Raw genomic sequence first — 27,520 nt, 5'->3', positions numbered from 1 at the left:
TATGTTGTCATTTTGGGGGTATTTTCGAAGTTGTAAGGTCATAGAAATGCGAGCCTTAGCTATGATTGAACTGAAAGAGGTTGCATATGATTAGTGGTTCACAAGAAAAAAAAAAAAAAAAAAAAACATTTCATATTAAGTGAGTTTATAATTTTAGTCTCCTAGAAAACTATCAGCACTGTTCTTTATATTTATTCCTTATGCTATTTACCATTAGGATACACAAGAATAGTGCTAGAACGAAACAAGATGGAAATTAGCCTTTGCTTACTTATTAAGTAAAGGTCAGTCAACCATCTAACATATTTTTTTAAAGTATGAGTGAGTCAATTAAAAGATAGTAGTATGATTTCTATTCGTAGAAGCTAAACTCTCTGTGGTGCTTCAGAAACTGTTCATGTTCTTGCGTCAGTGTGTGTTAACACTTTAAGCGCGACACTATTCAAATGTCCGCGAATATACTGGTGTATACTTAATTTATTTTCTTTCACAATCATGTTTATATATTTGGAACAGCAATTTTTACAAATAAGAGTTGCGAATTCTGTTGAGTGCGCAATTCTTTCCGTTACACTGAAAGAGGTTAACATGTTAATTTTCCATGCGTTAAAATTCACACGTTAGTCATTCATGCACATTGAGATACTAAAAGTTTTAAAATTTGAACAGAAAATTCTTAAAACTATGAACATTTTTAGCGCAACTTGTAAAGAGTAATAAGAAAGTGATAGCATATAAAAGCTAATAGAGATGTATCACAAGTGATTAGTGATGTATAAGATGTATTAGAATGAAAATATAAAGCCAGCATATTTGGAATGAAAAAGCCAATTTGAGAGCATTTATCTGTAATACATCAATTGAGTTTTAAGGTTATAAGACAAATTGTCAGAGTGAACATTTAAAATTTTCTGAAACCAAATCTCTTTCATTTGGAAATTTTAATGCCTGATTCAGCAAAAGGTAAAATAAATTTCAATAGGTTCTGTATCTTTGGAGTTAGATAAATCGTAGAACTCAGTATATTTGTTTCTTTCCTCTAACGATGTAATGTTAATAGTATTTCTCTTATCTTTTGCTATTGAAGCCTGACCGCCAGACTCTCATGTGGTCTGCTACTTGGCCCAAAGAAGTTCGTGCCTTAGCAGAGGAGTTCTTGAAGGATTACGTACAAATTAACATAGGATCATTGCAGCTGTCTGCGAATCACAACATTCTCCAGATAATTGATGTTTGCCAGGAACACGAAAAAGAAACAAAGTAAGATTAGTTTTTCGTAGTTCTTATTATTACATTTTTAACCATCATTATTATTTCCTTTTCTAGTCATGTTGTATTGTCACTACTTTTACAGTGTATTTTTCTCAGTCAATCCTTTAGTTATTTTATTTGACTTTAAAAACTTAAATTTATGACTTGATTTGTAATCATAATTACGCGATATTATAGTATTCTAAATTCAGCTGAACAATGGTGACTAATTGTCACTCGAATTATTGTTTCAAATATTACTGTGGACCTTTTTGTGTACTCTTCAGTTATTTTATCCATGAACTGTATGCTACACTTACATATAAGATATCTATGCTTGAACGCTAACACAAAAATAATATACTGAATTATTTCAAATTAATCGGTATAGGGCAAAACATGCAGTACTGAAATTCTCTTATGGGTGGCACACAGTTGCAATGTGTTATGAGTAGGGACCGGATGTTTAGGCATTAAAATCCTGAAAAATAGGCCGACAAATAGGCACTTACAATTTAAAAGATAGGCAGTATAATATGCACTAAAAAGTAACTCGAAATAATGAGATAACTACTCAATACAATTAAAAAAGTAAATTCAAGTCATAGATAATGTTCAAAGAATATAGAAACATACCTGTTTGTTAATATCTTATTTTACTGTCTATATAAAAACGAAGTTTGACATGTATTCCATGTATATTTGGTAAATACATTCTCTACAACACTTTATCACTACACATAACGGTCCGAATTTTGTACACTTATCAGTACACACAGCAATTCAAAGTTTTACAGCACTTTACCAGTACAGATAGCAGTCCAAAGGTTTACGACATCTTATCACTACAAACAACAGTTATATTTCTCGGAAGAGGCTGAATTCTTTGTTGAAATACTAAATTATATATTTTTCTCCAATAAAGTCTTATTTTGAAGAAAACGCATAGAATAGGCAACATTAGGCACTAAAGTAACTATTTAGGCAGGAATGGGCGAAATAGGCAAAATAAAATTGGATTAAATTGAAACTATAACCCCATATAAACTTTAAAATGTTATTTTTGATCGTATCTTTAATATTTAAGAATAGGCATTTTGCCTAACATCCAGTATATGCCATGAATGCCACCTGTGTGCTCAATTGTGTGTGTGGATTAGCGTAGTGTGCAGTTGGCTCGGAGATAATGGTACTACAAAGCAGAAGGTGTTTATTATTGAGCACTATTTCCATTTATACGGTTTGGGGCGTCAGAATGGGTCGAACGTTAAATTCGTGGGAACTCATTACGTAAAGCTGTTTAACAAGGCGGCTCGAAGTAACACGATCATCTTGTCTGATTGAGAAGTTCCGTCATACTCGATCAATGTTGTGTCAAAGTAGAGAGACGATTAGACGGCAAAAGGCAGTCACCACAAATCATGGACGAATTCTCGAGCAGGTGTTACGATCCTCAAAGGTAGCCTTTGGCGCACGACAGTGAAAATTTGGAGTAAGTGATTTCTGTTAGTCGAATGTTTAAGGCTATTGGTGTTAGCTATAGGATTGCTTGAATTCACGGTTGACATTAGAAAGAGTGTAAACTCACCTACTTAAATTTAAGTATCAAGACGACACAACGCTGCTCATTATAAACCCATTCCAGGTATATAGTATATTTATTTCATGCCGACATATTTACCAGTTATTTATTTAACGATTTACATAATTGAAATGAAATTTAGGGAATTAGAAAGTCCTGAAACCGAAATATCAGAAAATGAATGAATATGCCCAACTTATTCTCAGTTTTAAAGTACATGCTGTTCCAGGCTCAGTGGTAGAGCTTTCACCTCTTGTGCGAAGGATCTCTGTTTCGAACCCGGGCCATAAGAGTTTCATCGTGTCCATAAGTTTTCTCGGAATTGTTTCCTCCCACATTCTTATTCCAGTAATTATTTCACAATTATGTACTTTAATTAATCATCGTTCTTTAGTATATAGGGCGTAATCAGTAGCCCTCCTCTTTGATGCACAATGTCCCAAGTTCAATTTCCGGAAGGAAAAGTATAGAACGGTGATTTGGATTTCACCTTAAACTGTAGTAAGCTGTCGGTGCTGAAAAGGGACACTAAACTCCAATAAGCAAACAAATACAGAGCATAATCATGGGACGTAAAACTGGAAGTTTCCTTTTTACTAGTTATTTTAGGGATGCAGAAGCAGAATATCGCTCCAAATCTAACGTAGTATGTAAAAGTACGTAATATAGGTTTAGAAATTGTATTTGAAACCAAAAATGAAATTCGTGTATCCTAAAGCAACCAAGATGTAAACCAACACAGATTGATTCATTAACAAGTGGAAGAGAGTGGTTAAATAAGTAAAGAATACACAGTTTGACCACTCCATTTTTCATGAACGGGGAACTTCAGCAAACTTACAAGAAAGGTTGTTAGTGTATTACATTTTCGTAGTGGTCTTTTTTTTCTTGATGTTTTTGTTGTTTTCTCTCCCATTTTGTTCTACGTGACAGAACGCCAGAGAAAAGCGGGAAGATTAGAAATGAAGGATTATAAGAATTAGAATGGAATAAGAATGAAGATGATTGCGTAATATTGGATTCGAAATTTTCTGTAGTGAATTTTTTGTTGCTAATCTTCTCACTGCTCCTTACGTTAGTAAATCAACCATCAACATATTCCACTTCAAACTTACAATTGTAGGTGTTTGTGAATTAACATTTTTCCAGTATTTTAACTGAGCGTGTTAATGATCATTTGCTTGACATACCTTGTTCTTATATTGTAGGCTAAACAGATTACTGGAAGAAATAATGGCTGAAAGAGAGAACAAAAGTATTATTTTTGTGGAGACAAAACGCCGCGTGGACGAATTGACACGAAAGATGAGACGGGATGGGTAAGTCTTTGCTGTTGAATAAATATTTAATTATTTATTTTCTAGATTTTTTTGTAAGTCACGTCCGATATCATTTAACTGTCTTCATGGACGTGGTGACTGGTCAGCACATTTTTTGTATTCTGTATTTTGAAGTGTAGTTTGCATTTGGGCTACTCAAGTAGCATACACGATTGATCATATGGCGTGCTGATTGCGGCGTATTAAACATTAAGCGATCTTACGTAGTAGTTTTTATACCCGCAACCGGCCATTTTTTTTCTTCTTCAGAGTTTGTACCAGTCTAATCAGGCGAATACCAAGTTCACCTTTGTATAAGATGATTGTAAAAGAACCGTCGAGTTTTGAAGGTCTGTATTAAAAATGAATAACACACACAATAACGAATGATACATGAAATTACACAAACTGTCCAACTTTCAGACATACAAGTTTACAAATGTTCAACGTTGGCTTCTTTTCGTAACACAAAACACGTCTATGTGGTACCTCAACGAAGAACCCCTACGCCGTGGATTGGGCCATATGCTGAAAATGACTTAGCCCTTTGCCCATGAACTCTTAGATCTCCCAGTCTGACGTTTATTATTATCCTTTGAGATCATGCGAAAAACACAGTGTATGTGCCTTTACTACCATCTACTTTGGGTGAACTGCAAGATCACATTACAGCTGCTTTTACGACCATTAGTAGGGATATGCTAGAGCGCATGTGAGGGCGAACTAGACTGCCATAGATGTCTATCGTGTGATGAAAGGAAATTTGGAAAGTTTCTGTATATTTTTATGTATCATTCATCATTGTATGTATTATATGTTTTTAATAAAATCTTTTCAAACCCGATTTTTTTTTTCGTTTTTTCTTCCGTTAATATTTCGTGTGTAAAATTATTTTTGGCTATATATGATGTAAATAAATGAAGAAAACAAGTGACTATAAATACACGTTAAGCCGATTTGAGCGAATCTATTTTATGACTTCTACGAAACTCGGAGCTGTTACTTATGACGGGAACGCGTTCTTACTTTAGGAATGAATGATAAACTAATTAGTAATGATGCGGACTTCACTTATAATTTTCACTTGAGTTAAATTTACGTTACTTACATTACAACGTCATCTGGAATATTGCGTATATTTCATTTGAACAACCCAACTAACTATAATCACTTGAATTTTATAAGGAAATAATGTGTATATATGCGTTTTCTTTATAAGTTAACATGGATGTTAATCTTCTTATCTTGGAGTTTTTTTCAATCGCCATACATCTTTTGAAATCAATATTATGTGAAAAACAAAAAAAATTTTCATGTTGTAGAATCAACTAATAAGAACTTACATTTACAGATGGCCTGCAATGTGTATTCACGGAGATAAATCTCAACCTGAAAGAGACTGGGTTCTGGCAGGTAAAATTCTTTACTTTACTTTCTGGTACTTAGAAGTATGAGAGGATGCTGATAAGTTCTGAGTTACTAAGAACAAATTATGTTACCCGAGTGAATGTAGATTGTTGTTCAATGTATTTCCCTCGAAATTGAATGCATATACCACTTCTGTAACTTGTTTAGGTCCTTCAGGAAAAATTTTTTGGTTGGGCTTGAAATTTCTGATTTGCATGGGTAGGAAGTTGTTTCCTTACTTCTTAATTTTTTTTTATTTACTTCGATGAAGGTGAGAGTCACTAGGTGCTAAATCTGGTGAATAAGGTGGATTTTCACTAAGCATTGTTCAGGTGCATTGTCTTAAACAAATAACACACCCTACCAGTGTTCCCTGGCATTTTTCTCTACCAACTCATGCCTTACTTTGCTCAACGGTGAAATGTAATTTATTGCTGTAATAGTGACACTCACTCACAGATAATCGATGAACACACTTCCATCTTTGTTCCAAAAAACATGATCAAACTCTTGGTTGATGACTTTTACCTTCGGAATTTCTTTTGTCTCAAAGTCGTAAAAAATAACAAGGTCTTATCCATTGTGAGTAGTTTTTCCAGAAGAAAGTCTATTTTCTTCACCCTTAAATTGCCACTAATTTGCCGTGGAAGTTGTGATACGTTTACGCTTCTGGTCAGCATTCAGGCATTTGGAAATCTGTTCGATCGAAACCTTCTTCATCTCCAGTGTGTTGTAGTGTGTGTAGCCAACACACTTTCGTGATATTTTCAATCTTTACGAAAGTTTTAACTGATAGCTTATGGTTTCCAAGCATCATGCCAATCAGTTTCCACAATCTGGGGGAAAAAAATCCACAGGTCTTCTTGGACTTTCTAATTCTCGGTGCTGAAAAGTCCTGTCCTAAGTCGAAACACCCCTCTCTCTCTATCGCCACATTTAACGGAGCTTTGTCCCCTCTTGTTGCTACCACTTTATCAAAAATTTCCGTTACTAACTTTTCTGACTGAAACTTCATCAGCTCGCGCCAAGTGAACTTTGTGGTAAACAAACGCGGTGTGTGTAGGTTTCCACGGGGTTCCCCCGTTTCCTTCCACTTTCTTCATTCCATCATTCCATTCATTTCTCATCATTACCATCTCCCTTAGCCTAGTCGGCATATCCGTAGGACGTAAAACTCATTTCATTTTGAAATTTCATCAGCACGACACTCCTTTCGAGTGAAATTTGTACTAGTTTACACTTTCTTTCCTTCAGACTTGGGGAAAAGGAGATCAAAAGCATTAGGGCTTTGAATTTTGGCACGTTAATCTACTTAAATGCCCTAAGTCAAATTTCAGTAAAGAAATTATTGTCAAACATCGCGAGAGGGATTAAGCTCAAGACTTGTCAGCGCCTCTTTGTACTTAATTGAAATATATTGAGGTGATGGTTCACTTTGAAATTGAGAGATATAAATAATGTTTGTACTTGTGGAAAATCTGTCCTATTTTCGAAAATTACTTCGTGTTAGACGTAAACTATTACGTCGATAATAAGAGAAAGGGAAGAAGTAGAAAGAGGAAAACCATAAATGAGCAGAAAAGAGGCAGTAAAGCTTCCAATTGGAAGCCATATTGGAATGCAAAGTCAGTTATAATTTCCATAAGTTTCCATGAAAGTGTTTCCAGGTTGAAAGTTGAAGAGAGCTTAGCGGATCAGAGTATAAAACTAGTGGAATGGTTTGATAGCAAAAGTATAGAAAGGAGAAGGAATAATAAATAAGATAAATTTATATACAGAGTCCGCCCAGAAAAATGTATACACTCTTTGTCATCCTGTATCAGGATACTGGCATTGACAATTGTTCTGAAATTTAAGTATGTTGTAGTATGGTTGTTCGCCCAACAGATGTCGGTACTGTCAGCATGATTAGTGAGATAAGAAAATGGCGTCGTTCCAGCAACGTAAGTACGTTTTGAAGTGTTTTATTAGGTTTGGTAACGCCATCGAAGTGCAGCGTCAGTGGAGGGGGGAGTTTGGTACTAAACCACCAACCCGCCTAACAATCAAACGCATTGTTGACAAGTTTGAGGCGCATGGAAGATTACAGAGACATGTGCTGCTTCAGTGTCCATTGATACATTGCAGCGACTGCTCGTCTTTCTGTTAGGTGTTTGGCCGTCAACGGCCAACATTTTCAACATCTAATGTAAACATATGCTTACTTGAAAGTTTGTAACACATGTTTGAACAATAATTAAATGTAATTAAGAAATATGATATATATGTATTTTTTTAAACAGTGCATACATTTTTCTGGCGGATTTTGTATGTATAATTATGTTTATAGAAAAAGTAAGTGCAAGACCTTCTTCAAGAATATACATAATTCTTTAATTTCATTTGATTTTTATTAAGAGATGTTGAATATCTGAAAGGTTAGTACGTTGATTTTGATTCGCGAAATCTTGTGTTCGATTTTCATAAAGGATCACTTTTAGGAAAATGTAAGACATAAAAACGAAATAAACATAGAGTAACTACGAGATCTGTTATTGAATATTCTATTATAATTACTGGATCCGCTCGTGAAGGATAAGTAAATAATGAACTGAGCAAGCCCAAAAAGTAGAAATTTGTATAAAACGCCTGATCGAGAAGTAAGGTAAAAAATAAAAGTTATTAAGTTACTATCACGATTAAATATATATTCTGGAGCTTATTTCTTATGGAGGTCAACTTCGGTTTACTGTATTCCAATTGAGGCTCATTTTGTTTTGCTGTCATGTTAAATTTTCTTCAAGTGCATCACGTTGTTGAATATCTACACAGTGTACAGTGTGTAAATTTTTCAGTTCAATCTCTAAAATTCGAAAATCTCATCACATTCATGGGAATTTTTTATTACTCTTCTGTAGAATTGATTCCTTTGATGCATACAAATTCTTTCTTTCTTGATTGCAACATATTTGGTATATAAAAACATGAACATAACTATACCGAAAGGAAATACGTGGCCAAATGACTTGTCCCATATCTTATGTAGTACTTCAACTCCTAGCGCACCATACGCCTTCAATATGGCGAATGATGTTATGAGATTGTGACATCTGTCGAGGATCTTGCTCCACACCTACTGAAGTGCTGTGTCAAACTCTGCTGAGTTTCCAACTGCCCCCAGAGATTTTTCAATCTTTTGTGGGTCAATTCAGATAATGCAAACAGTCCAGCGTTGTCAGTAAACCACCACTGAACAAGCGTCGGTCCGATATTGCGTCGCGTTATTATCCTGGTAAAGCACATCACCATCCGGAAACCAGTCTTTCATTAAGGGTTTGCCATCTTTTTCCATATATTTCAGATACACTTCACCAGTTCTGTGACATAGGGCAACTAATGACCTCACACCAATCCATCCAAAAGCTTCCCAGACAAGTACACTGCCGCTTTCAGCTTGCTCAAGATGATTAATGAATTTTGGATAAAGAGTTCTTTCTGTTCCCGTCGCACTCGTCGTCTCCCATCGGATTTAAAAATAGTAAATCTTCGGTCATCGCTTCACAACACCTGTTTCCATATTTCCACATCCTATGGACTAGTCTTTCGCCCAGAAGTAGTGTTTGTTTGTTTATCATGGTCGAATATAGTTTGCATGTGGAGTGCACTTGCAAGCCCGTATCTTTCAGTTCCTGTCGCACTGTATGTTCGGTAGTTGTTGTTCCCAGGTTCTCACTGAATGCCTGTGTGATCTGCAATGTTGTCATTTGTCTATTTTTACGAATTGCGTTCACCAATAACTTCAGATGACTATCATGATCCGACCGAGTCGATGGGTACGTAGAACTTCCGATAAGAAGGGGAAGAAGAAAACCTGGGAAGCTTAGTAGAGATGATACCTAAGGTTATGTGGCGGAGTTTTTCTGCGTTTCGCAATTAATTTGCCTATATAAATTGGGTGAAATAATATTGGATTTGTTGAAAGAAGACTTTAAGTTAGATTGGGTCGTAGGTGTTGCAGTAAACTAGTGGGTGCTCACAAGCGAAGAGCAATTATCAGTATGTATATATGATATTCTCTAATATTCTGTAATGTCCTGGAGAGTCGTAGTAGAAGGAAGTCAGATGTTTTGTAGGGGAACTGTGTGTCTGTATCGAAGTAATTTAATTTTAGGTCTTAAGTATAAGGTGAATCTAACTTGCAGTCTTGGCAACAATCATGCGATTTGGTTTGTAGTTGGTTAATAATAATAATAGGGGCAGGAATGTAAAGCGACGTGTTGAAATTACCATGTAATTTGGTAAGAGGGCCTATTATGTAAAAGAAATTCATATCTCCAATAGAATTAACCTCTCATTTTGCAGAATTTCGATCTGGGAAGTCACCAATTTTGGTAGCCACAGATGTAGCAGCGAGAGGACTGGGTATGTAATTAATTAAATTTCGTGTGTTGTCACTTTAGTGAGTTATAGACAGATGCTTGTAGAACATAATGATGTATCATGTTGAAAGCAAATCACATTTTATAATGGTAAAAGTCCAGTTTTTTAAGATTATTAAATTATGTACTTTTTTATATCACAGTAAAATATTGAAAAGTTGAAGAAAGTATGGCATGGGCAGATAATGGCATTCTGAGAATAGAGTCCAGACTGGTTTACTACTACACAATCGGTTCTATATATTTTTTTTCCTTCTCAGTATCTCATTACAGGGATGCCCAGATCCAGTGCATTCGACAATCTTTTCTTTGTTTATATGTAAATATCTGTTTCATTTCAGACTGAATGGAAACTGATTAATTTATTTGAAAGATGTGTGTTTGTGTGTGTGTGTGTGCTCATAAATTTTGCGTGAGAATGAGGTTACGTATGAATGGAGACGGTTCATATTAATAATTTCTTTAGGATCTTTAAACGGAATATGTGTATCTATGTTCTTAACAATGAAAATCGTAATTGCATGTATTTAATTAGAAAAGCAAACTCCAGTATTGAGGGAAGTAACACGTAAAAATTTATATTTAAAAAAATCTAAGTAACTAGTGATAATTTGAGTTCGTAGTGCATTATTAATTTCATGCTAAATTTCTTTATAAAACATCTGTATATATAAAAAGAAGAGTCATTGATTTAGTGTTAGTTTTGTGACTGTCTGCGGTGGATTTGCCGTTGTAGGAGTGAAAGACCAATATACGAGCTCATCACTGTGCTTGAGTATTTTGTGCAAAAGAAGGTAATGGGGGTTTGAGAATATTTTGTTTATTGTTTGTGTGCGTACATTCATATTTCACGTTACTACAGATATCTTATAAATATATTGGAGTGAAATTTATTTGCTAGTGACAGTTAGTACAGTTATTAACGACTTTCCTTAGGGATTTTAAATTATTTACCTTTAAAGTAGAAGATACAGCTTGCGATCAAACACATTTGAGCCATACGTACAAGTATTTTTGTGATGTTTATTTGGAGTAATTTTTTTTTCTTATTTAATAAAACGTTCTTTTTTCTCTCAACGGATTAATACAAATACTAGATTTACTTGGTAATAGCATACACGTATGTTAGATATCTGTCAATTAGAACATTAGAAGGTATATCACTGTTTATTATATTACATCTAGTACACATTTTTTCCTAACTAAAAGTTTGTTTACTAAAGATTAAAATGTACACGATGTGTATACTTGATTGAATTTTATTAACATACTGTTGCTAATTTAATTAAAATTTAATTTTATAATTAGTTTAGTGGCAAAACATTCTCACGTGAAACAGTATACAAGTTATTTTTTGTTGTACAAAGTATCAAAAAACATATTTTCATAGGAGTTTAGTTAGTTTTATTCTTTATATTGTATTGCGATAGTGATTAAAGTTTTCAAGTGATGAGTTGTACTTATTGTTCTTTCAGTTTATATTTTCCTTTAAGGAGTTTGCCATAATTACGGTAATAAATTTACTACGATGAAAAATTTCAATTTCTTGTATTGTAAAATGTTAAGGTAAATAATTTTTGGGCATCATTCGTGGTATCCGATTCATTAATCAGTCTGGTTCTTTTCTTTTTCTTGCAGAGGCACAGGCGAGATAAAGAAATTGTTAACGTCTGGCTGTGCCTCTGATTGGCTACTCACTGGGCCACGTTGCCAGTCAGAGCCCAGGAGTAAGTCTTGACAATTTGCCATGAGTTTGTGTGAGTGCGGTCGGTGAGGACTATTGACTCCTCCTGTCCGCGCTGTTGAGTTCACCTGTCTGCCCTGCCGTGCCTCAGGGCTCGCCCAGCCAATGGTTTTGAACATGTAAATTAGCCAGATTATATGTGTGTGGTTTTGAAGGCCTTTCGTCGCCTGAGCCCGCTGCTTTGTAAACGAGTGGTTGGCATGTTTTGGGCCCACACCTAGATGGAACCACAAGCAGGCAGGTTGGGTTGCTGGTATGGTAGCAGCGATTTTGGGCCTGGTGTCTCGTTTTCTGTAGGATGGGATATTGGTGAGAGAGAATAGGTCGCAGGAACCGATTCGCTTTCTTTTTTTTTAATAGAAAAAAACAAAACAAAACATAAAAGAGCTGTCAAGGTGCATGTTCTAAGTGCCTATTTGCTCACTCATATACTGCAACTATTTGAATATTTTTTTTGAACTGAAAAATAAAACGGAAGAACTTTTACGTGTATAGTATGGACGAGTGAAGAGCGAAATTAGCCTTAGTAGGGCACACGGCATGAAAGTTCAGTTTGGTGGATGCATATGTTACCGTCCACTTGGATACAACATGACAGTAGTGAGCACAAGTCTTGGAGTTTGCACCTTATTCTCAGTTCTTCAAAGTTTCATGCATGGTGCAGGTAAATACCAATTTAGTTTTTTCCTGATAAGCTATTTAATCACAGTAGTGTTGTTTTTTAAATTGCAAGTTGTTTCAAAGTTGGGATTTTTTTCACTTAAATAAGTTGCATGTATTTTAATGTGTTTTCTTTCCCCAGATATATTGAACGTTATTGAAACAGGATAATGATGTCTTTAATAATTAGAGAAGTTTGCACAAATGTATGCAGTGAAATCTAGATTATACGTTTTCCAAACGCATTAGATATACTGAATTTAGAACGGCATTATAAGTATATTAGGAAACTAATTGATCAGAAGTAGTGAGGTTCAATCAAGAAAATAATCAACCGAGCTAGGACTTGGACCACACGTTCTTCAATTAAGAATCGCCGGCTAGTCGGCTTAAGCTCTTCGGGGCTTCGAAGTAGAGAGCTTATTCTGGAGAAGTAATAAGCTACAATTTGGCAAAGGTCAGAAATACCTATATTTTTGAACCCAAGACGATCTCCACTCTTTAAACAAAGAATTAAAAAAAAATATTGAATATATTTTCAAAACATATTATTAAACTACACTATATATCAATTCAAATATAGTTCCCTAAAGTCTCCCTCGTTGGCAGGGTCCACTTAAATCTGCGAACATTCAAGGCTTCGTGATTCTGTTCAGTAAAGAAAAACTCCACATCATGTATCGCGAAAGCAAGACGAACAAAAAAGCTCGTCTTGAATTTTGGAATATGCAGTACTTGATTTCTGAAGTTCTACTTTTTTGCATATAAAATGAAATGAAATAAAATAAAATACAGTGAAACCTGTCTATGTTGGCCATCATCGGTTCCATCGAAAAGTGGCCAACTTACAGAAAACAAGTGTGATTGGTGTATTTTTAGAATAGGATTTCTAGTATTACTTGATTGTAAAATTTTAATAAGCAGTGGCACGAGAGCTACTTATAAATAATGTATATAGAGTAATCATAAAAATATACAGTACTAGAAAATATTACTATAGCATGTTTAATATATGTGCATACCTTTCTCTTCCTGAAAACTAGTCTAGTACATTGGATTATTCGGATTGAAAACACAATAACACAAACAACCATGAAATAGAAGCGTATGTACGCAGTTTATTGAAATTGATATTATATCACACTGAGTTATTCAGATTGAAAACAAGAAAAGCTAAGTTAAAAATTCAGAAATTCATATGCAATTTATATGACTTCTTTTCACCTGTTACTGAATGGTGGTTCATTCTAGACGTATTTGTTTTCTTTTTGGCAGATATGCACATTCTAATATTGTAGTTAACTACTTCTTGTTAATGAGCTAGAAGTGTTTCCTTCGGAGCAAAAGATGTTTTGGGAAAATCTTGAGGGAATTCATATCTCAAAAAATCCGCTATCTTTTGACAAGCCGCCAGGTGCCAATAGTTGACAATTGAGATGGTTAGTTTTACCCTTGAGAATTTTCCGTCATTAGTAAAGCTCCCCGCTGATGAGAGGAGCTGATATAGCTAATGGTTTTACCAAAACAGACAGGGTAAACAAATACGTACAGCCATTTCCTGAATTCCAGTACGTGCTTTTTCTTATTCACATCTTCCTTCACCACCCCTTTATCAGGGTAGTCTTCTGGCCATTGACCTCCAAGAGCAAATCGCGCGAATCCTTGCTTCTTTTCTCCCAGTACATCTGCCTCTCATATGGGAATACGAAAGAGTTAAGAAAAATAACAAAACGGTATTTTGCGTGGCCAAGATACGCAGGTAAATTTATCATTATCATCATAGGATAAACATTGCTTCAGTGTGGCCAACTTCCAAGATAGACAGGTGGCCAACTTATAGAGTAGTAAGTAACGAATGTCTTATGGGAAAATGCGAAGACGAACTAGGTCAAGATAAGCAGGTGGCCAAGTTGACAGGTTTCACTGTATTAGATCTGCGCAAAGAAGGCATAAGCAGATATGTTGACTTTTTGCGAAATACGGATTTTTGTACTTTTAAGCCTGTTGGGGTGAGATCTATGCGTGACCAAAGTAATATAAGCTAAATGTGCTTAGTGTATCCAAAGATGATGATAAATAAAATCTGTTTCCTAGATTTTAGTCTTATTTTTCAGAACACTTTAAACTTTAATACCTTCTCCTGTAAAATTAGAAAATTAAACATATCTGCTTATGCCTTTTTTGCGCAGAGATGTCCTTTTGTCATATTGTATAAGTTAAAGGAGATTAGTGATAGTTACAAATGAATTATACTTTAATATAAAGACGTTTTCAAATACTTTTAAAGTTTCAAATATTCAACTTTCGGCGTTGCAGCTTATAAAAGACATTTACCGGCCAGACTTTAGTTGGGTAGTGTCTGTTTGCTTATCAGTTCATATCGCTATTATTTCTGGAGACTGGGAATCATCCGTACCTTAATCTATGAACAGCGAAAGTAGAGAATTTTTTCCTTTAGTTTAATCGAAGAATTTTGAAACTTAGCAATATTCCTTCTGAAAATATGTTCCGAGCATATATTGGAAATCGTTTCCTCATTTAAGCCTTCCATTACCAGTTACGCAGTGAAACCCTGGCATTACTTACAGCTGAAAACTGTTGGTATTTTAGATGGCGTATGCTCGACTATATTTGTTTCTTTATTCGATAGATAACATTTACATGGTCTTGTTATACTAAGAACTTCACGTACAGATTTTAAGATTTCACTGTAATTTTTGTGTGCATGTTCATTCTAAATAAGGTAGTATTTCGTTTAGCCAAATTATTCTGAATAGTAAATCTGGCATTAAAGTGAATTTAATTGGCACTTTACTTCTGAGTTTTGACAAAGTATTTCGTAGATATTACTATCTGTTAAGATACAGTTGATATATCATGTCTGTTAAACTAGGAAATTTAGTTTTGAATGTTTAGAATAATATATTTTGTAACTTGATAGTATAAATTATTAAAGCCTAAATAGATGTGATTGATTACTTATAATTCATTCGTTGGCAGTTTGAAATTCTCTGATACGATCTTAACATTGTTAAGTGATACAGTAAAGAATTAAAGCTCATGTTAATCTTAACAGTTAAGTTTTTTAAAGTAATTAAAATAGGAAATAGTACGGCATCGAACCAAAGCAGACTGAAAATGAACTTTTTCATGGTGTAGCTCAGTTCAAGGGGTATCTTATTTTCTTTTCAGAAATGCAGATGGATGCCTACATCACATATATTTGGAAAGTTAACGTTATATAAATGATAAAGTCCCAATAATATTGCCATCACAAGTGTTTTTTTTAATAAAATGAGGAATACTTAATTTTAACTAGCCTTAATTACTTATAATACAGGTAATACAGAAAACTGTGGGCGTTGGACTGACAGACACTCGAACCGCGATACCATGTTTGCCGAGTGGTTGCTGTTAACTGAGTTCCGAGCGATGCGGCGAGCTTCTTTATATCGTTTTTGACGCTTTAATAATTAACGGATTAAACGAATCATCTGACAATTCGTAAGCTGATATTTAAGTTTCCGGTCCAGCGGCCAGATTTTTATGTTATTACATCGTTCAGGTACTAAAAAAACATTTATAAGCTAATGATTATTGCTATTAATATAGATTGACTTTGTTTTTATCATTTGTACAATAAACTATCTTAGACTGTAATCGAAACATGGTAATGTTAAACAAATTCTTCATAATAATTTGGCTAAACCTATTATGGTTTCGTATACGTTTATCGATGTTAAATTAATCTGTTAAATTGTAATGATATTATTAGGTAATTGGATTACCTTATATGTGAGTACAGAATGTGTGTCATTTAACATTTTTTAAAATCTTACTTCATTGCATTTCAGTTTCACTGAAGGTACCTTCTTTAATTCAAGATATTACATGTTAAAATTTTGCTTAGAGTAATTCTATCATTATCTTGTTTCTGTACGTTTAAAAATTACGGCATATCTCAATGTGTATATCATTAATAATACATATCATATTCACATTTTAATATTTCTGTGTGATTCATTTTTCTATCATTCATAAAGATGTATGCACTTCACTTATTTCTGTGTGTAGAAATTGTCTTTTCATATTAAAGACTGAGTATTGATGTAAAAGCTGTTCATAGATCCATATTGTAATATGTCAAAAAATTTCAGATGTGGAAGACGTAAAGTTTGTTATAAACTTTGATTATCCTGCGTGTTCGGAAGACTACGTGCATCGAATTGGTCGAACTGGACGCTCACAGAGAACAGGAACTGCATATACTTTCTTTACACCGGCCAACATGAAACAGGCTGCAGATTTAATCTCTGTCTTAAAAGAAGCGAATCAAGTCATTAACCCCAAGTTATATGAAATGTCAGACATGTCTAAGTCAATATCTGGTGGCAAAGGTGAGTATATTTAAAGTGTAAGGGAAAAAAAGAAGGAATGTCACAAAATTGCATTTTCGAGAAAACGGCGTTTTAATATTGAAAACAGCGTAAAAAGAATAGGGTTAGTCAAATTTTTCCCCCTTTTTACATGGATATTTCTACATCTACGCATGCATGGCATATACAGTCAAATAGTACCAAGAGTCACCAACAGATAGGACAAAGCACCCGAAAAAGCACGCACATGGACATTCCTTGTTTTTTCCCCTACCCTTCATTCAAACTTCAAATAATTAAATTAATCTTTGTACTAATCGCACATAAAGAACACGTATTATTCGTACAGGGTTTCCACATTCTGGAAAATCAGAGAAAGTCAGGAAACGTAAATGTATAAGTGTAATATTCTTCTTCTTCTTCTTTTTTTTTTTCAATCTAACATTGCTTCTCTAACATTCTTTCCTTTGTATCAGTTGTACAGATTGACATGTAAAGAGGACCACAATATTACATTCCCATAATGACAGTGATGGAATGATGTTATGATGTGTGTGTGTGTGTGTGTGAGACAGAGAAAGGGATAATTGATCATATAAAAGCAAAAATCGAAGTATGACTTGTCATCTTCGTGGGCATCGGTTTTAAGATATTTGGTCTAGGAATTAATTCGTGCGGTTGGTACGCACACATTGAAGCTGTAGTACAAACACAAAATACATAAATACCTTAAGAAAAATATTGTCCATCGCTAGCCACCACTTTCGCCCATCTGTCAGGCAATGTACGGATTCCGTGGCGAAAGAAGTCCTCATCCTTGGAAGCGATCCAGTCAGAGACCCATGTTTCGATATCTTCTGAAGAAGTAAACCGCTGTCCAATCAAATCGTTGTTCATGCAATCGAACAAGTAGTAGTCCGAAGGAGCAACGTCTGGTGAATACGGCGGGTGGGGTAAAACTTCCCATCCGACATTTTCTAAATAGGTTTTGACCGGTTTTGCGACATGTGGGCGAGCGTTATCATGTTGAAAAATAAGTTTATCATGTCTGTTCTCCCATTCTGGTCGTGTTCTGGCCAGAGCTTGCTTCAAACGCATTAATTATCGTCGATAACGTTCTCCATTCATAGTTTCACCCGGTTGCAGCAGCTCATAGTACACCACACCTTTCATATCCCACCATATGCACAGCATAACCTTTGCACAGTGAATATCTCGTTTTGGTTGTGATGGACCTGGTTCACCTGGTTTCACCCAGGCCTTTTTTCGTTTAGGGTTCTCGTAATGGATCCACTTCTCATCACCCGTAATAATTCGATGCAGAAACCCCTTTCTGCTTTGTCGTTGAAGCAGCAATTCGCAAATGGTTTTTCGTCTTTCAACGTCTCTGTCTTTCAATTCATGTGGAACCCAATGTGACATCTTTTGAATCATTCCCATGGCTTTCAAGCGTTTGGAGACTGTTGTTTGATCAACGCCTAATGCTGCTGCAAGTTGTTCCTGCGTTTGACACGAATCCTGCTCGAGCAATGCTGTCAATTCTTCGTCTTGAAATTTTTTTGGCTGTCCAGCTCGCTCTTGGTCTGCCAAGCCGAAATCACCACTTCTAAACCGTGCAAACCACTTTTGACACGTTCGCTCAGCTAGAGCATGGTCACCATACACTTCCACCAAAATACGATGACTTTCAGTCGCACTTTTCTGCATGTTAAAGTAATGCAGCAGGACACCCCGCAAAAACACTTTATCAGGCACAAATTGCGCCATGTTCACTTAACTACAAACTGGTGTTTTTGACGCTTTAATCCACTGCCCTATACTACGAACGATACGCGATGACAGGGGTTTGCAACACATGTGTGGATACACGGAACTGTGGGACGCTCCGTTCGTTGCGCCATCTCTTGTCCACCCGCACGAATTAATTCCTAGACCAAATAGAAAAATTACTGAAAGAACTGAAAGCATCAGACAACTAATTTTCAGGCTTGACTGTCGAAACTCTTTGCTGGACACAATCAAAAAGATTGTGAAGAGGAGCCCTCTGAAGTACAAACTGGTACGTTCTCTGTCAGCTTTAGACCCCAGGCTACAAAAGAACAATTCAGAACTTGCTCAGGCTAGGATGAAGCGCATCCTACAAACTCTGCATGAGCATAACGGAACATCTGCTTCTGTAGCTGAGAAAGCAGTGTCAATTTATCTTTCTGTATTGGACTTCAGAGAATACGAAGAGAAGATGGGCAGCATCGGGTTAGATGACCTCTTTGCAAAGGTAATGTCCAAGAAACAAGAATATTCTAATTTGTGGAATATTGTGAAAATGTTTAATTTCATCCTACGGCAATGTTTCAGTAAAGGGCAGGCTCTTAGTCAATAAGATCCTTATTGTAGAAAACCAAATCGAAGATTCTCTGGTAGCACAGAGGCAAGTACATGATACAGTTATATACTATGGAGGTGTAGAATCTGTTCCTCTTAATCGAAGAATGCTTCTTTGAGTTCATTAAGCTCGGAGACGCTATGGTGAATAGCTTAAACATAAATGAATTAAAAGTGCAGAGGAAAGTAAAATCAAAGGTGAAGAAAGAAAACTAAGTGCTGAAGTTAAGAAATTGGAAGCAAAGAAGAAACAACTGAAATTATGTTACAAACAAGAACACGACGCTCTCGTAGAACAAATTCAAAAATTGAAAGCAAAACAAGATTCTGTTCAAAAAATGTAAATGTGAAGATTAACATGTCTCAGAGTTGGCAATATTAGGACTGATAGTGGGTCACAGTGGCTCAGTAGTGGAGCATTCACCTCTGGTTCATGGGGTCCTTAGTTTGATCCCAGCTCATGCTAGGTAAACTTTGTGGTGGACAAACACCGTGTGCCCCGTTTCGTCCCACTATCTTCATTCCACCATTTCATTCATTTCTCATCATCACCGTCTCCTTTAGCGTAGACGGCATAGCCGTGGAATGTAAAAGTTAAAGATTCAATTTCATTTTAGGATTGATAGTAATAGGTCTCAGGGATAGTTCGCAATGTATTCTTGACTGCATGTTAATATTGCATTTTATTGTTTTTTCAAACAAAAGAAAAAGTTTAATTTGCAATGTCAAGGTATGTGATACTGTATCATACATAGGTACTTGCATGATAAATTTTGTGTAAATAACAATTACTCTTATTGATCATAACAAAATATGTAAATGGTAATTAAAGAGGTGTGTTGGACGACTATGGGGATGGAGGAGGTCGTTAAAAAAATGTATGATAGAACTTGCCTCATATCTTCCCATTTATATTCAAAATTTATGTCAGGGAAAACAAGAATTTGTGTCAGGGAAAGTCAGCGAAATTATGAAGTCAGTTTTTTTTTTTGGGGGGGGGGGACCTTGTCATAATAAATATCTATAAACCTAGTTGCGTTCATCGTTGCAAGTTCTTGAAAGGTAGTTACGTTCACATAAAATGAGATAGTATTGAAGAAAAAAAAGAACTTAATATGCGTATTTCTCTAATTATCCATGCCTTAACTGTCTAATAGATTTTGAATTTTATGAATAATCTATGTAATGGAAACGATTTCTACAATATAAATGTATTCTATTTAGTAAATACGAATTTGTTTAAATTTGCCGCTCGCACAATTTCTTTATACTTTTGTAAATTCAGCATTCTAATTGTAAGGTACAAACACTGTGTGCCTGAGTTTTCTCGGGTTCTCCCGTTTCCTCCAACTTTCTTTCATTCCACCATTTTCCTTTATTTCTTATTACCGTCTCCTTTAGCCTAGCAGGCATAACCATGGGACTAAAACTTAAAAGATTCCATTTCATTTTCCAATATTCTAATTACATAGGTGTAGCAGCTTATATTTTTGATCTTTTCATTTCCCATCAAGTTTAATGTATACAGTGGTTGCAACAGGCGTTCTTTCGTCATTTGTTAGTAATCAGCTGCATTCATTTTTATAACTACTTTTTGCTCACAAATGGAAATTTGCCTGCTATTACACACACACAAACGCACATTATATATATATATATAAAATATTGAGTGGAAGACGCTTCGTTTTGAATATAAAATGTCTATATAAAGTGTTCGTATAGATCGCGACTGCAGCCATTAACTTCCCTACCTCAACCATTGCAGCAGTCATGAACATTAATAGCCTGAATAATAACCATAACTATTTTTTTCTGATTAGGAAAACCTAGGCGCAGATGGGAGGATAATATTAAGATGGATCTCGGAGAGATAGGAATACAAAGTAGAAACTGGATGCAGTTAGCTAAGGATAGAAGTCAGTGGAGAGCTTCTGTGAACGCGGCATTGAACCTCCGAGTTCCATAGGCCATAGAGTTAGTTAGTTAAACTTTAATAAAATTGACGCCGTATTCTTAATGTGTATTAGCACTAAAAAACTATATATATTCTGTTAGTGTAGGCCTCTGCAAATAACACAATCTGCTTTACTTTTTTCTTTTATGAAATGTTGAGTCCTCTCTCTTCACCGACCAACAATAGTGCCCCATCAATGCAGGGTCCCAACGTTCTTGATATCGAGTTTCCATCGTTCTTATATCCTGGTGAAACTGTTCTCCTATTTCGTCGCTTACATCTACAAGATTTTCTGGAAAGTAGTTAAGGTGGGAGTGCAGAAAGTGGATTTTCAAAGACATGCGACATCCCAGAGCTTCATATGCGACCAGAAGTTGCTGCACCAGAGCCTCGTAATTTTGAGCTTTAGTTTTACCCCAAAAAACTTTTACAACTTGAACAAACGCACGCCGGGCATTTAAGTCTTTGTCGTTTAAACTCTGTTCAAACAATTCGTCATGGATAAGTTTGCGAATGTCAGGTCCTGTGAAAACTCCTCCTTTTAATTTACCATCACATAGTTGTGGAAAACACTGTCTAAGATACTTAAATCCTTCAGCTTGTTTGTCCATAGCTTTTACGAAATTCTTCATGAGGCCCAACTTAATATGAAGAGGTGGAAGCAGCACCTTGGCTGGATCGATCAGAGGCTCATACTTGACTCTGTTGGTACCGGGCTTAAATGTCTCTCTGGGGAGCCACTCTTTTTGTGAAAAATGTTTTCCTGTGACTCTTGAGTCCCTAAGACACAAAAAACAACAGTACTTTGTAAATCAACCTTGCAGACCAAGTAATATTGCAATAACTTTAAAATCTCCACAAATTTGCCAACCATATTCTTTGTAGTTAATATGATTTAGAATGAGTGCGAGATTCTCGTAAGTCTCTTTCATCGAAACAGAGTGCGCCACAGGAATAGACGGTAGCTTATTTCCATTATGAAGTAAAACTGCTTTCAGACTGTACTTAGACGAATCTATGAAAATATGCCAATCGGATGGATCATGTTGAATTTCTAATTCATTCATCAGACCATTGATGTCCGTGCATACGCAAAGGGAACCTTCCATTCTGTAGTATTCTGAAAAGGGCTCGTTCCTTTTCCTGTAGTGAGTGTAAGTAGTTCCAGGAGCCAGTAAATTCCACTATTTGAATCTAGCACCCAAACGTTGAGCTTTCTCTTTCGAAAGTTGTAACTCTCTCACTAAATCGTTCAACTCATGTTGTAGGATGAAGTGAGGCTCCTCTTTTACGTGGAAGGAACTGTCTTTCGGATCTTCATCTGCAGTTTGTGTCCTCATCGCTTCCTGTAGGTGCTGTAATATCGATAGTTTCCCAATCTTTCGGAGAAGTAAGTACAGGTAAATTTACTCCATGGGCACTGGTCTGATCGCGGATTGTAAGTTTGGGTATTTGATGGCACGTTGTTTCTTGTTACTTCCTGCTGTATTCGTCATACAGAAATAGCAATCATCATAATGATTCCGGAGTTCTCTCCGTATCATCGGAACAGCAAAAGGCATCCTTCGTTTTTTTCTTTTAAGCCAGGCAGTCGCAAACAACACACATGAGGGGCCCAGCTTTTATCTTGATCACCGATCTTGCAGCCAAAATAAAAATATGCTTTCTAACGTCATCATTTATCGATCTAATCTGCAACTTAACCATAAATACGCCACAGATATAACAAAATCTGTCCAGTGAGTTTTTACATCCTCTGCGGGAAGAACTTGACATTTTGCACAGGAAAGCGAAACTTAGAGCAACAGCACAACTACTTATTCCATAAAATCACTAAAAGATACTGAAAACACAGGCAAACAGTTCTAAAAATACGGTAAAATAAAACTGAAGTTACTGACGTAAAAATTCCAAGTCGATTCTCCCGACAAAATACTTATACACTTGAGAGATTACTTACTGCAATGCATAAGAGCAAGACTGAGCCACGCAATAACGGCGCAGTCGGCGCTTTTTTCGCCCGCGTCATAGTGCCGCTCATTGTTGCTACATAGACCCTATTTTTTAAACCGGTTTCAGTGGTCTAAAAACAAACAAAGGAGGGGGAGGAATACAAGTGTCAAGCATTTCAATCTTCCCCGTCCTCCCGGTATTCATTGTTTTATATATATATGCCAACAACAAGGGGGGTTCTATCTGTCGCTAAATGAGTGAAATCTAATTTATTTTTACTCAAATAGCATTGTCAGACCGGTTACTTCGATGGCAATTGAAGCCGTCCCTACAAAATGGCAAAATTGGCAACAATGCATAACGCCAAAATACGAGCTAATGTAGTAAAACGGCTATCAATTTCGAATTCAGCATCCTGAAATTAGTCAGAATCAGAAGTTTTCCTTTCTGTAACTAAACTGACTTCGACCAGTGTAATTGGCGTTTCTATGAAAGTCTCAATACATTATTTCATCTTCATACTATACTAATTACCGACCATCCTGTCCAAAATAAATGTTTCTTAAAATACATATTTTATTGTACATGTATGTTTTGGTAATTTGTAAATACGTATAATTCAACGGCCTGCTTATTAGATTCTGCTTGAGATTTTGAAAAGTTTTTGTTAAAATACTTCACATATACGTGTACAACAACTATTTACTTTGTATTATTTGATTTCAGGTCGTAATCGTTGGAAGAATGACAGAGGAGGAGACAGAGGAGACCGTGACAGAGGAGGTCGCGGCAGCCGAGGTGATCGTGACAGAGACCGTGATAGGGAGTCACGTGGCTTCGATCGTGGAGGGGGACGCGGAGGAAGGCCTGCTACTGCTGCTTCTGGTGGTGGAGGAGGATCCGACCGAGATAGGAGCTGGGATCGATCAAATCGTGACCGGGATCGAGTAGATCGTGATCGGCCTGGTCGAGAAGAACGAGGAAGTAAAGGTGGTGCTGGGGGACGATTTTCTTATGGGAACAGCGGAAATGGGTCTCAGTTATCAAATGGTATGATGGGGAATTCTATGCCATCTATGGGAGGCCCAAGTGCAGATAACAACCAGGGGATGAACATGGGCGGGGGTTTGAACCGATACGGTAGTCAAGGAGGCGGGCGCGGAGGTCTCGTAATGAACCAGAATTCTCAAGGTCCTCCACCTCTTATGAGTACTCCGGTCCCTGCAATGCAAAATAGCGGCAAAAATTTTAATCAGAATGCTTCCAGTAATCAAGGTGGAGGGCGAGGAGGAATGTTCTCTGGACAACAAATGTATGCATCGACGAACAATCAAGTGTCAAGTGTGAGAAGTGGGCCACCTCCTTCTTTGCTACAAATGAGCAGTCCTCCACCACCACCTCCCCCGAGTCAAAACAAATTTGGCGGTGGTCAGACTGCTAATGGAATGGGACCGACTTCTTCGTATCGGGGTGCACCAATGTCATCATATGGACATCAGCAGCAGTCGTTGACAAATGGCTACGGTTATAATCAAAGTGCAGGTCATCGTTGAGTATTGGTGATACCTGAGAACTCGAAATGTATCGAACGAAACTCGTAATTATGTATAAAATATCGAAATTGTCAAATTACCTGTTGCATATATTACATTCACGAAGATATAAAGAAGTAGTTACTAATTTTTTTGTTTTAATTATGCAAGGATGAGCCTAATTTTTGTAAAGAAAAATGTATTTATTGTGTGTGTACAGTGAAAACCTATACATGTACTTCTCTTAATAAACGCGTGGTTATTCTTTGTAGAATAGGTCTGTGTTGAAGTTTTTTGTAGAATTTACAAGCTGTAGTTATATTGCAATTGGTACCATTTTTATATTATTGAATGAATATTTTAAATGTTACTGGTTTATTTTATAAAATATGAATTAAATTTCTTGCAGGCCATCAGGTTGTAGTCACGAGTCCCATCACCTGTTTTACTGTAAAATCAAAGAACTAAATCGCCATTTTAGTACGTAGCTTCCTAGGGCTTCAGGAATACTGTGTATATTTTAATATCCTAATAGTATTTCGTAAGTGCTAGGAAACGTTATAGCTAAGTGGTATTAGATTGGTTTTACAGTATATTACGGTGTAAAATACTGAAGACGAAAATTATAAAATAGATTAAAGTAAATATGTTCTACTAATAAATTTAAAATGATAAATGCGTGTGTGTGTGTGTTACATACGTATGCTTAGATCTGGAATTCGTAGGTACCAGTATATGAGAGTGCAATCAATGTGCATAAAACGAAAAGCTATGGATTTTCGATTATGTCCCTGTTAAGGCACTATAAAACAAGTTACGTTTACATGCAAATATAGTGAGAGAAGATTTTTTTCTTACAAAACATAGTGAGGAGTGAAATTTACACGAATTTGCCTGCAACTAAGAGCAAAACAAATATTTAAAAGAAAAAGAAAAAAATGAGTTCAAAAGTATCGCTGTTACGAACAGTGATGTGAAATAAAATATCACTACAGCGTATACGTGAATGTATTTTATGCCAATAGGTACATATTTTTATGTAATTACGAGTTTATTTTATCGTATAAATTCCATGAATTAAGATTAACAAAATATGAAGAACTTCAGCTATCTAACAACAAAATAACAATGTGGTTAATAGTGCCTTTATTTATTTATTTTTTGTATTTTTTTTTTTAATCTTAGGTACATTCCAGCTTCGAAAATGTACATTTCACGCTACATTGCTTTTTAGCAAGATTTTAGTTCAAGCAGTGACTGATGTTACCTGAGTTATTTAACATAGTACATGTGTAACTTTTTTTTTTTTTTTTTTTATGTTGTAGAGTTCGTTATTTGTATTGTAATATGAAAACAGTAAGACTCAAACAATTCTTCCAGTTTAATACCATGAAGTCTCTTGATATACTTGTAGGTTTCATCGTATAATAAATAATCGAGGTCTACCTATACACAATGAATATAATTTATTTTCTTTAACATTACAACTCTTGTCTGTCCTTGATGTGCAATGGTGAAGTTTACAATTGTGTATTGTATATGCGTACTTTTTTATATTGAGAAAACAGTTTCACCTAACTGTATCAACTCTGATGTACAGTGTAATCATAAAAATAAATGTGAGATTATTATGTAATTTGTCCTTTTTATCTCAAGGTTTGCATGAAATATGGGATCTATTAATCAATATGTTTCCAAAATTTTCTGTATGTCAGATTATGTAATAATAGATGCTTCGTGCTGGGGGTGCGTGCTTTTTGGTCAGAACTACAGCATTCATTTTTCTTTAACATTCTTTTTGCTTGCACACACAGATTGCTCAAAAGCACACACGCTTTTCGTGTGCGTGTGATCTGGGATCGATCCCGAACAGATTCTGTTATTTTATTAAAGGGATATTTGAACAAATTCAATGTGGAAAATTCAAATAGATTTCTGTTAGTATCATACGTATATGAGATAATGTTTGACGATGTAATTGAGTTAGAAAGAAGAAACACATACAAATTACAATTACAATTTCTACAACCCCGCATTAGGTTCTTTTATCATTATTCGTGTATAATTCTAAGGAATATACCAAGAATGAAAATCGACATACTTATTCTTACAAAAAACACCTCATTCGACCTTAATTATATGACTTCATAGTTTTGTTCTGCCTGTTAATGCGATGACTTCTAGAGCACTAGAATGTGTTATGGGAAGCATATACATATCTTTCAGTTTTAGGAATATGGACTCTCCTTTATTTCAGTTATTAAGGAGAAAAATAGGATATTAAAAGTTCAAGTCCTTGTTTATATATATATTATAATATTTGTAAATTGTTGCTTCTATATACCTGTTTTTACACATTTTGAGTGTCTTCACTACGTTCACTCCATCATAATAAATTTTGCCGAATAACTTAAGACAATGAAAAACTAAAAATTTAGAGAGTAAGTCATCTGTAAATATTAAATGAAAAAAGATCTCTCGTATGTTATAGGAGTCTGAGTACCCAATAATTATGATGCAACAAACTGCGAACTAGATTTTTGGCCGTAAAAGATGCTGAAACATTTAATACCATTTTGTAGATACCACCAGGCTCGCTTTCTAAACTTCTGATGTTCTATAGGGTCTATAGGTTATTTATTAAAATTCAAGTAATGGAAACAAGAGTACTGAACACTATTTGACATATACTGTAATTTGTGAACAACGAAAAGTGATTCCTATTCTGTACTCAGAGGAACTATTCTAGAAATTAGATATTAAGAAAGGACTGCTGCACTTATTTCTCGTGTCCGCCACTTCACTAGAAGTGGGATTCGCGTGTAGGGATCTGGACTAGTACTCAAAGATCTTGAAATAAGTTTGTAGTGTTGTGGCAATTGTGGGGTGGTCAAGGTAGCGTTGGTAATAAGAAATAGTTCTTTTTTTTTTTCTTTCTTTCT

The 27,520-nt window shown here is 35.6% G+C and overlaps 1 protein-coding gene across 1 annotated transcript in view; it reads left to right on the top strand.

The window, feature by feature from the left end:
* Nucleotides 1–26,214, top strand: part of LOC145680551 (uncharacterized) — a 50,524-nt gene extending 24,310 nt beyond the window's left edge. The window contains exons 7-12 of the mRNA XM_081751183.1: nucleotides 1,088–1,260; nucleotides 4,042–4,152; nucleotides 5,504–5,565; nucleotides 9,901–9,960; nucleotides 16,539–16,778; nucleotides 23,773–26,214. Of these exons, the coding sequence (XP_081607309.1) occupies nucleotides 1,088–1,260; nucleotides 4,042–4,152; nucleotides 5,504–5,565; nucleotides 9,901–9,960; nucleotides 16,539–16,778; nucleotides 23,773–24,599 (1,473 nt within the window). The 3' untranslated portion in view covers nucleotides 24,600–26,214. The remainder of the gene's footprint in view (nucleotides 1–1,087; nucleotides 1,261–4,041; nucleotides 4,153–5,503; nucleotides 5,566–9,900; nucleotides 9,961–16,538; nucleotides 16,779–23,772) is intronic.
* The last annotated feature ends 1,306 nt before the right edge of the window (nucleotides 26,215–27,520 follow it).

The sequence above is a fragment of the Thermobia domestica genome, chromosome 3 (assembly GCF_964235325.1).
Source record: "Thermobia domestica chromosome 3, izTheDome1.hap1.1, whole genome shotgun sequence".
NCBI classification, from domain to species: Eukaryota; Metazoa; Arthropoda; class Insecta; order Zygentoma; family Lepismatidae; genus Thermobia; species Thermobia domestica.
The sequence above is the reverse complement of the archived record's forward strand: the minus strand, read 5'-3'. Positions and strand labels throughout refer to the sequence as shown.